Source organism: Chrysemys picta, chromosome 11 (genome assembly GCF_011386835.1).
Source record: "Chrysemys picta bellii isolate R12L10 chromosome 11, ASM1138683v2, whole genome shotgun sequence".
NCBI lineage: Eukaryota > Metazoa > Chordata > Testudines > Emydidae > Chrysemys > Chrysemys picta.
In genome coordinates this window covers 44,389,571-44,409,932 of record NC_088801.1, presented here as the reverse complement: position 1 = coordinate 44,409,932, position 20,362 = coordinate 44,389,571, and the positions used below count along the sequence as shown (strand labels likewise).

Genomic DNA, 20,362 nt, shown 5'->3' with positions numbered 1-20,362 from the left:
GGTTTGATAGATTGAAAGGACTGAGAATGAATAAGAGGGGACAAGAAAGAGTATACATACTAATGAATGGTATAGAGAAGATAAATGTGGCACTCATATTTACCCTGTTCTCATCAAACATGGTAACATTTAAAACCAATGAATGAAAAATCTCTCTCTGACACAACACATTACAGAGGTCAAGAAGGTTAGGATTTTAAAAATGGGTTAGCTACTCAGTGTAGATAATGAGAACATCCACAGTTCGTTGGGTAGCAGTCAGAGCAAAAATCAAAATTAGGAAGAAATTGACATAGGTTGAAATTGGTTAATTGAAATAGGTTAATCTATAATTGTCTATTAAAGGGAATCTTGTACATTTCTCAGAAGGGCTGGTTGAAAATTTTCCATTGAACTGTTTTTCAGCAGAAAATTGGGGTTTTGATTAAACGGGGTTTATTTATTTATTTATTTATTTATTTATTTTTAAATGTCTACTTTTCAGGGAGAATTTCAGTATTGTTATTGAAAAACTGAATGCCCCCAAACTGAAATATTTTGATTTTGAAGTAACACTGTGGTTCCTCATAATAGTTGTAGTTCGGGTGCCTCATGCTCCCAGACTCTTCTGTGGGTCAGGTTCCCCCCTGGACTTCATCCCCCATGATACACTGCAGCCAACTGCCAGTATGAACCACCTCTCTTCAGAATGGGGCAGGGGAGATTGGGGTACATCATGGGAGATGTAGTCTGACCAGGGAGCCCATCCTAGAGAGGAGAACAGCAGCACAAAGCATCGCAGCAGCACTTCACAAACAAAATATTCCAGGTTTCAGTCAAAATATTTCTGATTTCAGTTTTCTGCTGAAAACTGAAGATTATCTGCAGGGGGGAAAAAAACATTCCCCAACCAGCTCTGCATCTAAGACCAGCCAGAGACAGGTTATTGGACTAGATGGACTTCCGGTTTCATTCCTATGTTCCTAGGATTATGCCGTGATCACAGTATGGCAGAGGGGATGTGATTCCCTGCTAAGTAAAATGATATTTCTATTTATTTACTCTTTGGATTAACCAGAGAGAGCATGAGCAAGTGAGAAATTACTTTCATGCTCCTCTGTCCCCAAAACCTAAATGAAATAAATGTCAGTGCACTTGTTACTCATCAATACTCTTGAGTAGCTGCTTTGCAAAATACAGTCAACCCATTAGGTCCTCAAACCTAATGAAAACCCCCTGAAAAAATAATTACATGGTTATATTTTCAATTAAGGTATAAAAGTAGCTGGGAAAGTAGATTGGCTGACTGGGTTAATGCCTATCACCCAATAGCCTAACTGAATGTTGTATTTAATATAACTGAAATAATGCTAAATAGCCCCTTTGATGTCTGTCTTTAATTAGTTTCCATTTCCGTTATTACTTAGCACAGAGGATGTTTCAAATACAAATTCTGTACAAACGCTTAGATAATTGTACCTGAATACATGTTAATCCATTGCCACTTTTCTTCATTAAACATTTAAACTAAAACTACATAGATACCAAGTAAATCGATGACACTGAATTCGTTCAAGAAGGTAAAAGTTATGAGTTTGTTCTTAAGAGTTTTAAAATAGTGCAATTAATTATTTTAAAATGTATTTATTAAACATCAGTAATAAGGCTGATATTATTCTTAACAACAAGCACCCATGTATCAAATAATAGTTCCTTTGCCACCTACCACATGTAAGCCAGTAAACATTTCACTTCATCTCTCAGTAGTAGGAAGCAGTTGTTAGTGCCTGTCAAACAGTACACTAACAGCAACCAGCTAACCTAATTATTTGCAGTTTACCAATCGGCAACACCAAATTTCAAATGTAAATTCAAAACAGTTTGTGATCAGCAATTTTAGACCCTACTGTAAACACTTATGCACATGCTTAACTTTAGTGTGATGAGTTTAACCATGTGTGTAAAGCACGTGCTGTAAGTGTTTGCAGGATCGGGGACTTATTGGTATCTGAAAGTGCTCTATTCAGATCAGAAGCAATGGTGTATTTGTTTTTTTGTTTTTAAGACTCTGGTCTACTAGTAAAGGATCAATGCTCCTTTAAAAAGCAGGGAAAAAATTTTATGTTCAGATGTGTAAAGCCAGATGTGCAACAGTCTTGCAGACAAAACAAAGAAATCTGTGTCTTTTTGTTACTTTTAAAAGAGCGCTTGCAAAGACAAAAACAAGAGCTCATGCCCTGTAAGCCTTTGTAATGTCTGAAGCAGGTGTCAAGGTCTTTTATCCCCTTTACCTGCCTACGTGGGCTACCTGTACAACTGGTCCGTGCACAAGAAGGGGACACAGCCCCTACAGAGCTACTGCTCCTCTTTCTACACAGGGGGGCAGAGAAAGAATACAGGTGGAGCTTTGCAATGTCTCCCATCCCCACCCCTCCATACTACCCAAGTGCATCAGCCAGTATAGGCGAGGAAGTAAGTTGTGCTAGGTATGGGGCTACCCTGAACAAAGGAGAGCCAGGGTCTGAATTGTGACTCACTGATATGTTTTTAGGATAGTGCACCTATGTGCTCCCCTTACTCAGGCCTTGTGATAAGTCCAAGATCTAGCCCTGTGTTTAGCTAATGCACATGAAATTAAAAATGACTTAATTCTTTTTGCAAATTGACCTTTGCAAACAGGGCCGGCTCTAGGTTTTTGGCTGCCCCAAGCAAAAAAATTTTTGGCTGCCCCCCACCCCAGCCCTGGGTTCTCTCTTCCCCCCTCCCACCCGCACCCCCTGCCACCCCAGCCCTGGGCTCTCTCTTCCCCCCCCACCCACACCCCCTGCTGCCCCAGCTCTGGGCTCTCTCTTCCCCCCCCCCCCATCCACACCCCCTGCCGCCCCAGCCCTGGGCTCCCCCCCACCAGTGATGACTCTGCCCGCTCCCCCCTCACCTCCAGCCGGTCTGACACTGGCAGGGTCGGGGAAAGCAGCGGGGCTCCTGGGCTGCGCCTCAGCCCAGGGTCCCTCCATCCAGGACCGGCCGGGACCCGGGAGGGCAGAGCCGGGGGACCGCCCCGGCAGAGGGCTAAGGAGCCGGGGCAGGGTAGCCCCAGAGGGAGCGGAGCTCCGGAGAGCAGGACGCAGGCCCCGCACGACAGCGCCCCGCCCTCTATGGCCCCCCTGCTGCTGCTGCTTCTGGCCGCCCTGCCATAGTCCCTGGGTGGCTCAGGCCGCTTCGCCCAACCCCGGCTGCAGCGCTGGGGGCAGCTGTCCTGCGGCACCTGCAGGTGGCTCCGTGTGCCCCGTGGGGTGTCCCCCAGCCTGAGTGTCCCCCGCTCGAAGCCTGCCCGGCCCAGCCACAAGGTGTGGGCACTGCTCCCCCGTGGCGCGAACCGCAGCACCTACAGGGCGCCCCCCGTGCACGGCGTACTGCTGCTGCCAGGGCCGGCTCTAGGCGTTTGCTGCCGGAAGCGCGCACACACAAAAAAAGGGCCAGAATGCTGCCCTTGAAAATGTGCTGCCCCAAGCATGTGCTTGGTTTGCTGGTGCCTAGAGCCGGCCCTGTTTGCAGCAAAAAAAAAAAAAAAAAAACACCTTTCGCAGCTGGGAATAATTTTGCAATCCACCTTGCAGTTAATCTGTACCATAATGTACCTTGAACTGAGCCTCAGCCCTCCCCAAGCCCCCATCTTGTTATATTCCTCAAATTTACAGGGAGGTATACTTTGGTGCCTGGGGCTCAATCCTACCAGGTACTGAGGACTTCTGAGGGGTACTGAGCACCCTCAATTCATGAAGTCAGTGGGAGTTGAGGGTTCTCAGCACCTTGCCGACTTGACAAGATCCCAGTGCTAAAGTCATAACCAGTGATAAATTGAAGGGAATCTTTTTCCTCTCCCCACCTTCTAGCCAGCTTTGCTTCTGTTTGTTCCTTTGTCTCTATCCCTTTGAAAATCTCTTTTCAGCCACCTTCCCCTCTTGCCTATTTTCATACCCAGACTCCAGGAGGTTATGTGGGAGTGAAAAAGGAGAGGGGAATGCCTCATTGAAGTGCCTCCGGAAGAATCTTGGATATGAATGAAAAATGTTTTTCTTAAACTTTACAGTTAACAAAAACATTTTTAAAGTGGCTTTATGCCTTGCTTTTAGTGTTTGTTTTGTGCTTCTTGTGTGATAAGTCTTAGCAAGTGGTAGCAGCCATCCCCCTCCTCCACCATCATTCTCCACCTATGACACAGGAGACTATAGTTAGGAACAGCTGCATGAATAAGGACTATGAGACTATGGTCAGATCACTATGTGATAAAGTTCCATTAAACCAGGAGGCTGAAATCATGTAGGTATTTGGAGGAAAAGTTCTTTTAGCAATTTCACATTGCATTTTGCAGTAAATGGGTGAAGAACTGAGATAAGGTTAGATTTCTCTGCTTCTAAATATTCAGAGCTGTATACTGCCCTCAATGAGAGCATGCAGTTGCTGATGTCAGTAGTAGTTGTTTGCATGCGTCGATGGGGAGCAGTGTATGGTCCTGAGTTTGAGCTGGTTTTCTACTGAGTCTGAGAGAGAAGAGTGACAGCAGCTGCAGACCTTTGACACATGAACCATCTTATCTGAAACAAGGCGATCTCATTTCACATACCCATAGTGCTATGAAAAGAGCCTCTGTCCTTATAAATGATTAGTAGTGTATGGGTATAAGCTCTGAAAGTAAACCAAAATAAACTCTTACTCATCTATATGTCAGTCCTGGGATTTTCCTCCAAATTAGATTTAAAATGAAGATTTTGTATTTTGAAGACAAAATGTCAGTCCATACACCTGCCTTTATTAACATGGTGCTTTATCATAGATTTATTATTCTTTGTAATTAGGAGGGATGAACAGCTTAACTAATTGGAGATCACACTTGATGATAGAATTCCCTTCCTTTCTCTCAGACTGAGTCAATGCCATCTGTCTGTGCATTGCTTATATCATGTGCTAGCTGGGAATTTTATCCTCCTAGATTAAATGCAAATGAAAAATATGTCCCTTGGTGGTTTAACATTAGTAAGTAATAATAATAATGTATGAGTAGCCACTGTGCTTACAGTAACTACAAAACAGGCATTCATTACTCTTTGGATTCTGAATATATGTCTGACTGACTCTTAAATACACAAAAACTCAAACATGTTAAATACCAAATTGGAGGCCTGATCATGAGCCCACTGATACTACACAAGCGAATAAAGTTACTCTCCAGTATAAGTGTTTGTAGGAACAGGTCAGGCCCTAGATCATTAAGACTGGTAAAAGAATTTTATACATCTACTTTGTATCGCTTGGTCTAGATAAAAATCACTTTAGAACAGTTTATTTCATACAGCCATAATGTACAAGATCTTATAAAAGCAAAAGTCTTTAATCTGTGAGGGTATATGAAGTTTGGGGTGGGAGGATCCCCGATTTTAAAAAAAGCATTTAAATTCTTTTATTTGTATTTATTATACATTGTTAGAATTTTTTATTTCAAAATTAAATTTTAGTTCTAATGATGTCTTTTATAAGGTACCAAAAATATATTTTAAGCAGTCTTCTTATAATTATAGTAGCACATCATAAACAGAAATGGTTCACTCATGTCTCTTGTGGTCTATCCCTTAAAAACTTTTTTTTAAAGTTATTTGTTTAATAAATATGCAAAAAAGACATGTTAGCAGTTATAAATAAATTGGAGAACTATATAAGATTCAAGGAAAAATAACTCTGAACCAATAAAAAATATTAGTGGAATTCAACAAAACATTCAATGTGCTAATCTCACTGAATATATAGGGCAAGTTGTTATATAGGGAAACAAACAGGATTGTACAAAACCCCAAATATGTTTTATAACAGAGCATTTTAAAATGAACCCAAAGCAACACTGATAACAAAGTAAAAATAAATATATAAATAAAACCATAACAGGCCTATACAATTATATGCCATGGTAATGAGCACTGTTTACTATTTACATTGATATTATAATATACTATGCATGATTTTTGTGCATATTTAAATCATATTAACAAAAAATAATTGTTTCTGGTTGAACCAAAACTGAATATTTTTTGTTTTTCCTGACTTAAACAAAAATGTTTTGCTTAGAACAAAGTCTTTTGTTTGGGTTTAAATGATTTTTTTTTTCATTTTGTTTTGTTTTTCAGGCGTGTTTTATCCTTTAAAAAATAAACAAATCTAGCTATGTTTCAAAATGAAACGTTGCTTTAAAACAAAGTCAAAATGTGTCATTTAGAAAATGTTGAAATGAACCATTTCAACTATTTCAGTTCCCCCTCATTTTGTATTTGGCTAAAACTATTTGCCGAATTCTCAGATTGTTTTGGTCACTCTGAAACTGCATTTTTTTGGCAAATAAACTATGGGTCTGAAAATTTCATCAAAGCTCCAGCGCTGACACAACATTAAGCCTCAATCCTGCAAAGAGTTATGAACATCTTTACACATTGTTAGTCCCATTGAAGACAATCAGACCACTCACTGTGTATAAAATTAAGCATGGATCAGGATCAGGAACAGGATCAGGGCCTTAAATGTTACCTTCCTTATTATACAGCTAATACACTGCCTACAACTGCAGTAATATTCTGATTATGTAACACAAATGCTTGTTTTTTCTGGAATGAACTTTATACAAAAAAAATATTCTTATTAGGGAACCTGCTATCTGGAGAAAATCTCCCAAAGTATCCCCAAACAAATGGATTAAGTGGTTGTTCCACATTTATTAAAGTACCTTTCCTGTTAACTAATTTTTGTCTCTCCCATGAGTGGTTGCTAAAGACTAGTTCACAGTATAATGATCATGTCATATCTTTAAAAAACTAAGGTGATACAAACTAAATCAAATTTTGTAGGGGAAAGTCACAATGGATGAAATTCATCCAAGCCTCGGTGGACTATTCATCCAGGAACTAAGAAGAATTGTACGGTATGAAACTCATGTCCCTCAACACATGGGCAGGTCATGGGATTTACAGCACCTCCATGGCCACTACTTCAGCCTATGAATTAGAATATCAGACAAAATTCCTGTGCATACCTCATGTGGGTGAAATTCTGGCCCCATTGAAGTCAATGGAAGTTTTGGGGCCAGGATTTAACCCTAAGCAAGTATCCACTGGTTCCTACCCTGACCAAACCATCCCTTTCTGTGCTAGCTGACTCGTAGACCCCCTTCAACATGAGGAGGTGCAAAGCTTCCCTTATGCAATTGTTCTCTTCATGCCTTTCATGCTCACAGGGCTTAAGTGGTACGTAGGGCTTTATGTTGGCCTTAGGCAGTTAAGCAAATTTTTCTCATCAGAAGAATGCTTATATTACAGGTATATTTTCAAGGATTTATATGTAATATTGTTAAATGTTCATTCAGCAAGATTTTTCCACTACTGAAAAGAAACATTGACTTATAGTTTTACCTGCTGAGGAACGGAGGGCACAAAGATTCCTTTATGATCTATAGTGTTTTTAATCCCCAGGAGAAGCTCTGAATGTTCCTGTTGTAGTTAGTTTGTCTTAGCAGCCATTTAACAATCTTAAAATGTGCTCTGGTGTTTCTTATTGAAAAATATGCTAATTTTCTTACAGCTCAGAGAGTCATTTAAAGATCTGAAAAAGAAATTCAACAACCTGAAATTTAACTATACCAAGAAAACAGAAAAAGCTCGAAATCTGAAAGTTCTTAAGATACAAATTCAGCAGGTTGAAATGTATGCTGAAAAAATGCAGGTAATAACATTAGAAGTTATGGGCTCGATGTAGGTGTTACTGGGTGAAATGGTTTGGCTTCTGTTAAGCAGGAGGTCGGACTACGTGATTTTGGCCTTCCAATCTATGAATAACACCATACAATGTGTACATCAGTTCCTGACATCATTTATACTGTGTAAATAGAGAGCTACTCCTGTTTCTTCAAATCAGCGGAATCACTCCAGATTTGCACTGATGTTACTGACATCAGATTTCTTGACCTGTATGTTGAAATTAATACTTGTAGAAGTTAACAAAATAAGCTTTAAAAATTAACTTGTTTTTAAGTCAAAATGAGAAGCTAAAATTCTTCCTTTGACCTTTTTCTAGATACCATCTAGATCTTTCTATTCAAGGGTGAATAATAAGAGCCTATCTTTTATGGCTAGGAAGATCTATTTCTTTGAAGTTAAAAAGTTGGAAATGTTTAACTCAATTTACCTTTGGAGAGATGTGTGTTTTTTCCATTGACTGCAATAGCAGTTGTCCATGCCCATCTTAGGGTAGAGTCTTCTGTCTTTGCTTTTGAAAATGTATAGTGTTCTTAACTGTAGTTTTTAGACAACAGGCTATGAAGGGAGGCTTGCAAATTTTCCCTACTGTTCAATTTCTAAAACATCCATGACCTTTCTGTCATAATTGTTAACAAGAGTGCACTTTTCAAAATAGATTCTGAGAAAGAAGATGGATAATTTAGAGAAGAAAGTTACTGGCTGTGTAATAAATCATCCTGATGGTAAAGCTGGTGTTCTCTTGGAGTCAGTCAACGAGTTACAGAAACAGCTGAGCGAATTTGGCAGAGTTGTGGAGGATTACAAGCAAAATTTGGATCGGATTGAGCATCTGCAGCAGATGATGGAAGAGGTATTAATAAAATCTGAAATCCACTCTGTAGCTCTGATAAAGGGCCAGTATGGGGCCTGCAAGGGGAGATAAAAGTGTACTCCTCTATAGTTAGACTTTGTGCCATTAATCCTCTTGGACCCATAAGTCCCTGTACTGCCTTTGTGAAGACACCTTGGAGTTTTGGGGGGGGATACGTTTAACTCACCCACCTTCACCTCTGGGGCTGCAACACAGCCCTTCTGTAGCTGCTGTTCCAACCAACAAGCTGGATTTACAGCTTCAGTTCCATACATCCTACCCTGGGCTCCTTGACCACTGGATCTGCATAAATTAGGGTGATTTCTTTGTGATACTATTTAACACCATCTCAAGGTAATTGAGATGTAGCACTGTTCTGATTGGTTCTCCCCAGCTCGGAGGGACAGATCTCTCTATATCCTAATCAGAGAGACAATGGAGAGGTTACTCAAGGTAGTGATATTGCTCATACGCAACTGTCCCTTTTGTAATATGTTGATGCCACAGAATCAGGATGGAATTAAAGCATAGGCACAGAAGCCGCTCTAGCTATAGGCAAGGTAGGCAGTTGCAACGACAGCAGATTTCTAGGCAGCTGCGATCCCATGTGCCAAGTCGTAATGCCATGTGCTCAAATTTCACCCCCACCACCCATCCATCATGACAGAGGGGCAGTCAGGCCAAATTTGAGTGGTGGCGGGGGACGATACACTGAAGTGTTGTGTAGGGCGGCAGAGTGCTTTGAGTGGCCTCTGCGTGGGCACTATAAGTCAATTCCTAGAACCAGCTCCTGGAGTCACAAAATCAGAACTCAACCTTCATTTAAAAAAAAACCTGCTTGTAGGCATTATGGGTGCAAAGAAAAGCTTGAAATTGTGACCTGTTTGTAACTGATGCCTGTCTAAGTTTGCAGAGAGCCTGAAACATTAGTTCCAAAGCTCTGAACTGCTTCATTTGTCTTAACTCTGAAACTTGCTGGCAACCCAAGAAGAGGAGGGGCCGTGATTCCTGTACAGGGCCACAGCACAGGTGTGGGACCATTGGGGAGTCCCTGTGGGTTGTGCTTTGGGCCCTGGATTGATTTAGTTTGGCCATTAATGTATTGGTTGGTTGTTTTCATGTGTATAGCCTTTAAGCAGCAACTGCAACCTAAGAAAAATATTTTAGTTAGAGCAAAACAGACTTCACTGGTGATATGTTTAGCATCTAAAAAGAGCTGCACCACAGCTGAAAAGCAGAATTTTCCCAAGATCTAACTCCTAAACATTCAGATAAACAGAATTAGTAAGACCATCTCCAGTAGCACCATCCAGTGACTTCCAGTAGTATTACATCTGTCACTTAATAAATTGACTTGTCTTGTTCTGATGGAAAATAGTAAATTGTCAAAGCGTCCTACATATCTTAGTTTCGTTAATGCTATTTGTCCACTCCCTCCTTCATGTAAGAACAAAGTTTTCATCAATAAGTGATAATCACAGTGACTCGGACTATTTTGGAACATACATTTGATTGTTTTCCACAATGTATTCCAGTCAGGCCGGCTCCAGGCACCAGCCCACCAAGCTTGTGCTTGGGGCGGCAGCTGGAGGGGAGCGGCGTGTCGCGGTGCTCCGGCTCCGGCCGCCGAGGAGAGCGGAGCTGCAGTGGACTCGCCGCCCTCCCCCCGGCGCTCTGGCCACCGGGGAGAGCGGAGCCCCGGCCGGGCTCTCCGCCCTCCTCCCGGGGCTCCGGCTGGTTGGGGAGAGCGGCCCGCGGCCAGGCTCGGCGCCCTCCCCTGCCGCACTGGGGGGGGGAGGCAGCGGGAGGCTTTTTCGCCTGGGGCGGCAAAAAAGCCAGAGCCGGCCCTGATTCCAGTGCACAACAAAAAGCGATGCATGTTCCCCAAATCAACACATTACTTTTGCCTGCTGGTCACTGTGAACTGTCTGTGTGGTTTGTAAAGCTGCAAAATGAAATCCTGTTTAAAAATTCAAATCTGTAGCGGTTAAAACAGAATACTTTAAATTGCTAATTCAGCTAAATATATGATTTCCTCCTCTCCTCCTGCCCCGGGAAACCTCAAATCCACAACAGCATTTCATTTACTACCCTTCTGGAGAATTCTAAAATTGCACTCTAATATAGCTAAAATAGGCCCCCGTAATGTAGCGCTGAACGTTTTTTAAAGACCAGATTCTAGCAGCATTTTACTCTTCTGTGAATCAAGCACATTCCTATCATCATGGTCATTTATTTTTAGCAATAAAGCTGTTTCAGTTCTTCATTCTAATCTAAATGCATGACTGATAACTTTCCTTCATGACCGATCAAAATGTTAATCCTTGGACAAAACAATTTCCCCACTGTCAATAAACATTCCCCAAATCCAGTTCATTCCTGAGGAGGTGAACAATTTGGCAGCAATTGTGCAATTATATTTGTTTAGTCCCCCACCCCTTGGAAAGAGCTGGGATTTCCCAATGCTAAACTTTAAAGAATTATTTTATTCTGAAGAAGTGTTTTGTAACTATTCTGTTTTACTGAACTGTAAAAATAGCACCATCTCACTCAATAGATTTTTGACTCATGTATGCAAAGTCATCAGTTCTGATCTTAATGACCAAAAAAAATTAGTGAATTTTACGCCTGCTAGCCTTGGGGCAGGTCTTCACTCGGGGGGGGTCGATTTAAGATACGCAAATTCAGCTACGCGACTAGCGTAGTTGAATTCGACCTATCGGAGCCGACTTACCCCGCTGTGAGGACGGTGGCAAAATCGACCTCCGCGGCTCCCCGTCGACGGCGCTTACTCCCACCTCCGCTGGTGGAGTAAGAGCGTCAATTCGGGAATTGATTGTCGCGTCCCGACGAGACGCGATAATTCGATCCCCGAGAGATCGATTTCTACCCGCCGATTCAGGCGGGTAGTGTAGACCGAGCCTTGCAGAGCTAAAATAGCTAAGACTGAGTGAGCACCAGATTCTGTTCCACTTTGTGCATTATCACTCTAAATTGTGATACCAATTTAGACACTGGGGATGTGCTCTAAAGCCCACTGAGCTCAATAGAAAGATTTCTGTGGGCATTAGATCAAGTTGTAATTTCCAGTGAGTTAAATCTGTGCAACCTCATAGAAGACATTGGGTTTCACAGATGTAACTGAAGTCATAGTTTGAAGTCCATCGAGTTATAACAGGTGTAACTGAGGGTTTGATTTGTCCTGCAGAATTTCTACTGATGCATAAGAGTACAGACTTGGAGCCCAAAGCAACTTAACAGCAAATTCATCAACTCTTGATTATAGGAATAATATTGCAAATGAGTTATCATTCATCAGGTTATGCTGTCACCACAGATTTTCTGAACATTATTTGTGTCACTTCTCATCTTTACTGCTGTTATTCAAAGAGACACAAGAATATAGGACAAACCTACTGCACTAAAAGCTCTTATTGTCAATATTTGTTTAATTTTTATAAAGCTTTGTTGTATCCATTTCTTAAATGCCATGTTTTTTCCCTCTCCAATACATGCCAGTGTCAGTTTTGGTATGAAGAAGCAAGTGCTACAGTTGTTAGAGTTGGGAAGTATTCTGCAGAGTGTAAAACGAGGGAAGCAGTGGCAATTCTCTACAAGCAGTTCAATAAGTTTATCAAGCCTATGGTGCCTCAACAAGAGGAAAGAATTCAGCAGATTACTGACCTCGCTAAACACTTATATGGTAATAACTCCCTTAAGCTGCCTAGTGATGTGCTGTTGACCAAATGCAAATTTAACAGTTTGGGACAGAAGAAAGCAAGGGATTGTTTAATTCCTACATTTATTTATTTATTTATTTATTTATTTATTTATTATTAAATCCCATGAAGTTAAAATAAATGCTGTTTTAAGGTATTGACTGGGCAGTTGTTTCTAGAAGTATCCAATTATCAAGAAGCCACCAATGCTGCTGCTCTGGAAGGAACGAATTATAAATACCCTCTCTCTCAGGTGCGCATGGGCCAGTGGCCCACATGAGCCCCTGCCGTTCAGCCATTTGCTCAAGCAATTGCCCTTCTTTTCCTTCCCCACTTACCCCAAAGGAGAGGGGGAGCCTTAAAGTAGCCATAACTGCTGTTCTTCACACTAGCTAGAGAAAGCCTCCCACCTTTAAGGTTGTGGGGAGCACAATGTTCTGAGACTGAGATATATGAGATGTTGCAGAACTAAGGATTAAAAAACATAAATCAGAATTTAAGTTCTGGAAAGTTCATTGGCCATTTGCTTTTCCAGCTGCCCTCTGAGTTACCCTGAAGTCTAAATTAAATGTCCTTGAAGTTTTTATGAGATTAGAATTAAGACTTTATGGTTAACTGTGTTTTGTAACTGGAAAATCTATGAAGTTGAAGTATTTTATAGCTATAGATCTTGGAGCTGAATGAATATTTTACATTAATAGTCTTTATAACTAGGGGTATTTGATTATTGCATTATGTATGTCATGTACATAGCTGTATGCAGTGTTGGTATAGTCATGTCCATCCCAGGATATTAGAGAGATAAGCTTAACTTCCACCAACAGAAGTTGGTCCAGTAAACGATATTACCTCACCCACCCTATCTCTCTGATGTAGTAGCTGGCTGATTGCTCTGTAGATGTTATAGTGACAGAAGGGAAGATTGTGTTTTAAGCACAGGCGTGGAAGTCAGAAGATCTGGATTCTCTTCTTGTATCTCCCAGTGACTTTCTAGTTACTTGATCTATCAGGCTCCAACTGGAGGGAACTGTAGATGCCCCTCAGAAAATCTGGCTAGTACAGAATGCAGCTGCCCTCTACTTAATATTGTTGGCTAGATAGAACATACCACACCCGTGCTCAATTATTTGCATAATTGATAAAACTTGATTAAGTGCCCATGAAAAGTCCATGAAAGCTCAAGAAATTCATAACCATTTTTGGTAGTCACAGAACTGAGGGCCACATTTTTCAGAGTACAAATTGGGTATACATACCAGTTTATGCAAATAAAACCTGTCTTTGCATGGCTACATGTAGAAGTGCAAGTTGTGCATGTGCAAATGGCTGCACACACAAGAACTGAGTGCACACAATCAGGAGGTCCTTTAAAATTAGGTCCTGAGTTCCTTATAAATTCAATGCTATTAACTTACAACCCAATTTGTCAGAAAATATCTCTAGTGTAGTACCTCCTAGAAGGCTGGGGAACCTAACTGCACAATTGGCCAACATATCCAGAAGAAAAGGACAGCCCAGGGTACAGGCCCCGAACCCAACAAAATAAACACTGGGGCAGGTTTATGGATGGAGAAAACGGTCTGATGATGTCATTCATTTCTCCAGTCCTTGCTTAGTTAAGCCACCTAATCATCCGCCATGTAGCCTGTGGGTTAGTGTTAAAGATCTATGACTAGAGGAGCTCATGCCGTGTCACCCGCTGCTGGGAAAAGAGGCATCCCCAGTCCTGGGCTGCTTAGTGAAAACTGATAAGCCAAATGTCAAGATTACAATTTTAATATGTACTTAGGTACCCCCAAACTTACAATTTTTTCAATGTTGAAAATTATGTGTGGAGGGGGCCAGCAGCCACTGTCTATCTGCCATGCTCACCATTTTAAGCCTAACTACTGTAGAATAGGGTGTGGGGAACAGACTCTTCTTGACACCAATCAACCAGAAATGCTGCTGGGGGTTCCTTCACATTCTGTTCACCCTTATATTGGGAAAGGCCTCCTCATCCCCTTCACTGTTTTTTTCCCCCCTTGACAGGGAGGTCAGCATAATTTTTGGACTGAAAACCCCCTTTTAAGTCTTCCCTGGCTGAATAAAAGAGCTGTTAGCCCTAGAGAGACTTATAGGGTCCACTTTCCCTTTAAAATCATTTGTCAGCTGGTCAGTGACATTGTTTAGTCAGGGAGGAACTGACCCTAAAGACTCGGATAGATTGTGAAGGCCCGTAACCATAATGCTTTAAGTTGGGAGGGATTTCACCCTGTACTGTAAAACTAATGGAACAAAACAGAGCCTACAGAAAAGTGCAATTATTTGTCTGATATAATATTGTATTGGTTTCATTGTTGTGCTGTTTGTTTTCTGACTGTAGGTTTTGAAGAAGGAAGGAAATATATTGAGAGAACAATAAAAAGACACAAAGAAGTTCTTGATTCTATTGATGAATTGTGTATCTCTTTAAGAGAACTTGAAGAGCAGATTGTGGTAATTTCATTTTATTTGGAGAATATATCATGACACTTTTAAAATAGCTTATATAATGCCAGTATTTTGATAAGTATTTTGTATTAAGAAACTATAGAGAGACAATTTGAGGGAGTCAGTGTACTTCTTAATGACACAGATTTTTAAAGCGCAACGAGCTCTGTCTTACCAGTTATTCTACAGCACAGACATAATGCTGTGTCTAATAACTACAGTTCCTCCTGGCCTTTAAACTCTCCTTGTACTCCCTTCTCACTGCAATTAGTGCCCTCAAGCAACCTTTTGAGGAGGAAATTCACAGTTCAAGTACTTCTTCTCCTGTTTCCACTTCCTTTGATGTCACAAGACTTAGGTGCCTTACTTCTGGGAATGTCAAACACCCAGTCTTGACTTCTCTCCACCCCCCTCCCACCAAAAATTGCTGTCAAAATGTGTTAAAAGGAGTAATTTCAGTTTAGAAAACAGAATCATAAAATAAATGCTAAAGCAAAATAATAGTATTTCTAACCTAACACTCTGATAAATATACTTATTTATGCATAACCATTTAGTTACAATATACTGATTAAGTAGGAATTATGGAATTGCAGTAGCCACTCCATAGTTAAGAATGAAGCTCCTATTATAATAATATATTCCTATTATAAGCTCAATTTCCCCCCCAAAAAACTATACCCTCAAAAATTACACATGCTAAATCATTTCTCATGATAAAATTTTCTTGGAAGGTTGGAGAAGTTTGAAGTTAAGGCGCATAAAACATTTCCCTGTTGTTGACTTTTTGAGCAATTTCTTAACTTTTTTTAATCTCATGCCTTTGCTTCCAGATTTGTTTTGCTTTGTTGGCCTTGATGAAGAGTCTTTTTAATTCCCCAACTGATCCTGGTCCCCTGAATTACAAAAAATACTTACATAAATGTGTTTGATGGGCTGGTCGTCACTACCTAAAGATTGACATTGCTGCAATCAATGCAGCAGAGGTCGATTTAGCTGGTCTAGTGAAGACCTGCTAAATTGACGGCAGAGTGCTCTCCGGTCGACCATAGTACTCCAGCTCGACAGGAGAGCGTCTCCCATTGATGCAGCGCAGTGAAGACACCGCAGTATGTCAACCTAAGCTACGTCGAGTAAATTAGGTTGACTTACCCCAGTAGTGAAGACAAGCGCACTTAGGTAGGCAGAGAGGGGATTAACTAGAAATTTGTTAGAGCAGATGTATAAAGAAGAGGCATACAAAGTATGAGCAGAGGCCCTGAGGGAAAGAAACAGCATTTTCCTTCACAAATTAAGAGCAAATGAGAAACTGATATTTTGTCTTTTTTGAATCAGGCTGAAAGAGAGCCCCAGCTCTGATTCCTTATAAATGTAGCTAGGTGGGGTAAAATGCTCTGTTTTGTTCAAATTTGCATGTATCCTAAATTTTGTTTCATGTTTCCTTGTCTTCTCATCCTATCCTGCTACCGGTGGCTACAACTTAGGCCTTACTTATGCAGAGCTATTTGCATATGTAAACAGAGGAATGATTAAAGATACGTTACAATTTTCATAATTATTAATTGGTCTGCTATAGACTTCAGTCATGGCTGTAGAAGTGGGGAAACATGGAGGAGCAAGAGTCAAGAAGAGGGAGTCAGGGGAACAGGAAGTATAGGGGCTGGGTGAGCTCTGCCAAGGCATGGAGTTGGGAGCTGTGGAGGAGGCAGATGGAGGAGGTGGGCAAGAAACTGTCAGGGCATAGAGGCTGAAGGAAGAAAATGAGGGTAATGGAAAGAGGTGCCAGGAATTAGAGGCGTGGTGTGACTGGGGACATAGAAAGGCAGAAGCTTTTATCCATGTAAACGCTAAGCTATTGATTTAGGACTTTAAGTTCTTAAAGATTTAAGAGCCTAATTCTCATTCACACGAACACCTTTTTGCACTGCCAAAGCAGTATAAAGGAATGTAAATGAGAATTAGATCTGTCAATGTAGATAAGTCTTTCCCTCCTATAGCCTTCTGCGATGGCCTTGCTAAAGTCTTCAGGACAAGAACCCACTTTAATGGGCCTCATAGGATCTGTCAGAGCAGTTCTCCATTCCTGAAGATTGTATGTGTCAATTCAATTTAAATTGGATCCTTTGAATGGGAAATGGGATTTTAAAATCCTAGCCATTTTTTTTATTTCTTGCATCTATTTTTGCAAATTTTAGGGGACAATATTGAGGTGGTGGGGGAGACCCTGAATGGTGAAAGGATTTTGTGGCACTGGGAAACCATCTGGATCCTGTAACTATTCCTTTCCAGATGTTCTGACAGTTGTGCTTTTGAAAGGTATAGAATGATTGTAAAGGAAAGTGTAATATTGCTTCTTAGTGTTAGCTTGACCCAAGTGACGTGCAGCTTCTAGCATAGCTCTTTTTAACAAAAAGAACAGGAGTACTTGTGGCACCTTAGAGACTAACAAATGTATTAGAGCATAAGCAGTAGCCCACGAAAGCTTATGCTCTAATAAATTTGTTAGTCTCTAAGGTGCCACAAGTACTCCTGTTCTTTTTGCGGATACAGACTAACACGGCTGCTACTCTGAAACCTCTTTTTAACAGAGCTTTTGGCAAATACATTTTATATCTCAGTAATTCACTTACCTCCCATGCTGACAGTTTGTTCCCTTGGCATGTTTATCTTTGGCTTTTGTTTGGGTTTTTTCCCAGAGCAAGGGCAGTGGGCCAGATAGCTGCCTGTCCCCTCTACTCCTCCTATAACTCAATATTCCCTCTGAGGCTTTGTGTTCAGATGTCTAAACCTTTGAATTACGATGTTTGGACATTGCTGTGATTGTGTATTATTGGTGAGTTAATAATTTTCCAAGTTAAAGCATATTTGCTTCAGTTCGTTATCCCTTGTCTCTTGACAAGGAAGTCTTTTAGTTTTCCTCCTAATTTGCATGTGGGCGTTTCAAAGGGAGTTGGGCTATTTCAAATAACTATTTTGATCATGGATAAGGAGAAGTGAAATACACAAGTAACTTGCCTTCTCTGTATATATTTCAAAAGACAGTTAATTCCTCCTAGGTATCCCTCCTTTGTATCTGGATATCTTTCAAAACGTGCCTTGGGGATGTTTGAGCAAACATCCATTTTAGAATGAAACTCATTAGATGATAATAGTGTCTTCACCACATGAAATTTCTTTGTTTCTTTGACTGCTTTGTAAACTTAGCCTATTTGCTTTTCAACACAATCCTAACTTTTTTATGCATTTATAAATTATTTATATTTTCTCTTTTCTCGCACTATTATGGAGGACATGGATTGAGGGTTGGAGTGATTATTTGATGGGGCAGTCCTTTTGTTTTTTATGTGTTTTCATGTAAAAATTAGGCACCCGGTGCATAGAATGAGAGCCTATTACCTGTAGACACTTTGTTTTCTAAAAACGAATATATTAATGAAATAATAACAAATGCAAATCAAGTCAGATGCTCAGCTCTGGACCATCAAACACTCTTAACTGATCATTGTAACCTTTTATTTCAATAACACTCTTAGAATGTTCAGAGAAATAAGTTCTAACCAGTCAGAAGGAATAGTATCAGAGGTGACATTTGCTTGAAAGAGAGAGCGAGAGAGAGGATTATTCCTCAACCTGTACTCTTCACCAAATGAAAGATATTCCTTTCTGAGATGTGTTGTGTTCTCAAAGATTAAACTAATGCTCATATAGTCCATTCACAATATGTCGGACTGGCTTTCACCTGCATCTTTTAATGAATAAGTCATTCAGTAAAGTGTCTGAATATATACACAGTGTTCTCAGCCAACAGGATTGATTCCTTTTTTATCTTTTTTAAAAAAGCAATAAAACCACACGCACACACAACAAGGTCACCTTACACTGTCATACGTAATCTGACATGGCTGTCAAATATCAAAAGGAAAATTACTTTGGGTTTCTTTCAAGGGAAATATAAAAGTTTGTTTCCAGAAAAATAAACTGGCTTCTAGGAAGAGCACTGCAGTGCACTCTAGAGCAATTTTCTACATGTAATGGTATTCTCACAGTTGAATGGGAAAATGGTGAGACAGCATTTTTGCTAGAGAGACTTATTCAGGACTGTAATTTTACTCCACTCAGCTGAAGTTATAAGTATAAAACTATAACTATAGAGTTTCTGGCTTTCCTTGGTTTGTAGCACATTGGTGTCCTTTGAAGCTAAAGTCTAGATTTCTGTTTTACCGGTTCTCAAGGAATTTATGCTGCCTTAATAAAATACAGTATGGTAGGTTGAATTTATGCTATTCACATGCCTACTTATAAGAGGTTGTGCAGTCTTCCGAGAGGTATTCAGATGACAAAATATTCTAGAAATGCATATCAGTCAGCCAAAAGAAAATGATACATCATTGATGTAAAATTTCTGGGTAATCTGGGCCCAGACAGTGGGGAGAGAGTTAGTTTCCCAAGCGAAACAGATCATCTATGTGGCTGTTGCTTTAGAGATAGAGAGAACTTTCTCCTCTCCATCCTCTAGACATTTAGAATCATATTGCACTTCTTGGAGATTCTCTAATGGCTCCTTCTCTTTCCAGAACAAGTTCCATAAAATCTATACCCATGTTTTAGTTATCTGCTCTTTCTAAAGGTTCCACTTCCATAATATTTTCTGTTCCCTTTGCTGCCCCTGTTTCTGGGAACAGTCTCCTTGAAGTTTCCCAGCTTCCTTGCCAAACAGGTCAGCTCTCCAGACAGTTCTATGTACTGTCTTCAGTTTCCCTACCCTAGAAAAGCTTCTGTCACCTTTGGTCCATGCATATCCTAGATATTGTGTAAAATGGACAAATCAGGCTTTGCCTAATAGGTCTGCCATAACCAATTTACACTGTACTGGTAACAGATTGTAATATATATTTCAAATGTTTACTTTACCACCATGTACAGGATGTTAATGTAACAAACAGTTAACTATTACTTTGTAGTGCTCAGTCCCTGCAGTTTCTCTTTATATAACAGGAAGATGTGTTAAAAGAAAAAACATCTGATACAGGTGGTTTTGCTGAGGAGTCAGCCACTATACCAAGAAAACAAGAAAGAAACAGGCAGGAGACATATAAGGAAGTTACCAAAGCAAAGCAAGAGGTTAGTAAATTTTTCTGCACTGGAACTTTGTGTAAACTAAAATTTTTGGTGCATTGCTAAAAGGTCTGTAATCTATCACTTCAACTGACTGGAAGCCTCCCTCAACATGGGCATGATCAGTGTAGTTCTTCCCCATCCCTTCACTTTCCATTTTCTCCTCTTCCTCCCCTTACCTCCTGTCCAACTTGCTAGTTCAGTGGTTTGAGCATTGGCCTGCTAAACCCACGGTTGTGAGTTCAATCCTTGAGAGGCCCACCTAGGGATCTGGGGTATATCTCCTTTCCTTTGTTCCTCTTCTCAACCACTGTGTAGTGGTGAGATTGTGTCATCCTCCTCAGTGGAATTGTAATATCCAATTTTAGTCAGCTGATCCCTCTTCTCCATTTCTATTCCTTGCCACTCCCATCTCTGTCTGCTGCTGCTTCTTA

General features: G+C 40.5%; 1 protein-coding gene across 15 annotated transcripts in view; it reads left to right on the top strand.

Moving 5' to 3' along the window:
* The window catches only part of CCDC141 (coiled-coil domain containing 141), a 147,789-nt gene that overhangs the window by 102,809 nt on the left and 24,618 nt on the right, over window positions 1–20,362 (top strand). For 12 of the 15 annotated variants that reach the window (XM_065560829.1, XM_065560828.1, XM_065560833.1 and 9 more), the window contains 5 exons: window positions 7,597–7,737; window positions 8,428–8,622; window positions 12,142–12,325; window positions 14,707–14,819; window positions 19,809–19,934. In XM_065560829.1, the coding sequence (XP_065416901.1) occupies window positions 7,597–7,737; window positions 8,428–8,622; window positions 12,142–12,325; window positions 14,707–14,819; window positions 19,809–19,934 (759 nt within the window). Of the gene's footprint in view, window positions 1–7,596; window positions 7,738–8,427; window positions 8,623–12,141; window positions 12,326–14,706; window positions 14,820–19,808; window positions 19,936–20,362 lie in introns of those variants that run through there. The other 3 variants (XR_010591331.1, XM_065560825.1, XR_010591332.1) reach the window with 3 other exon arrangements.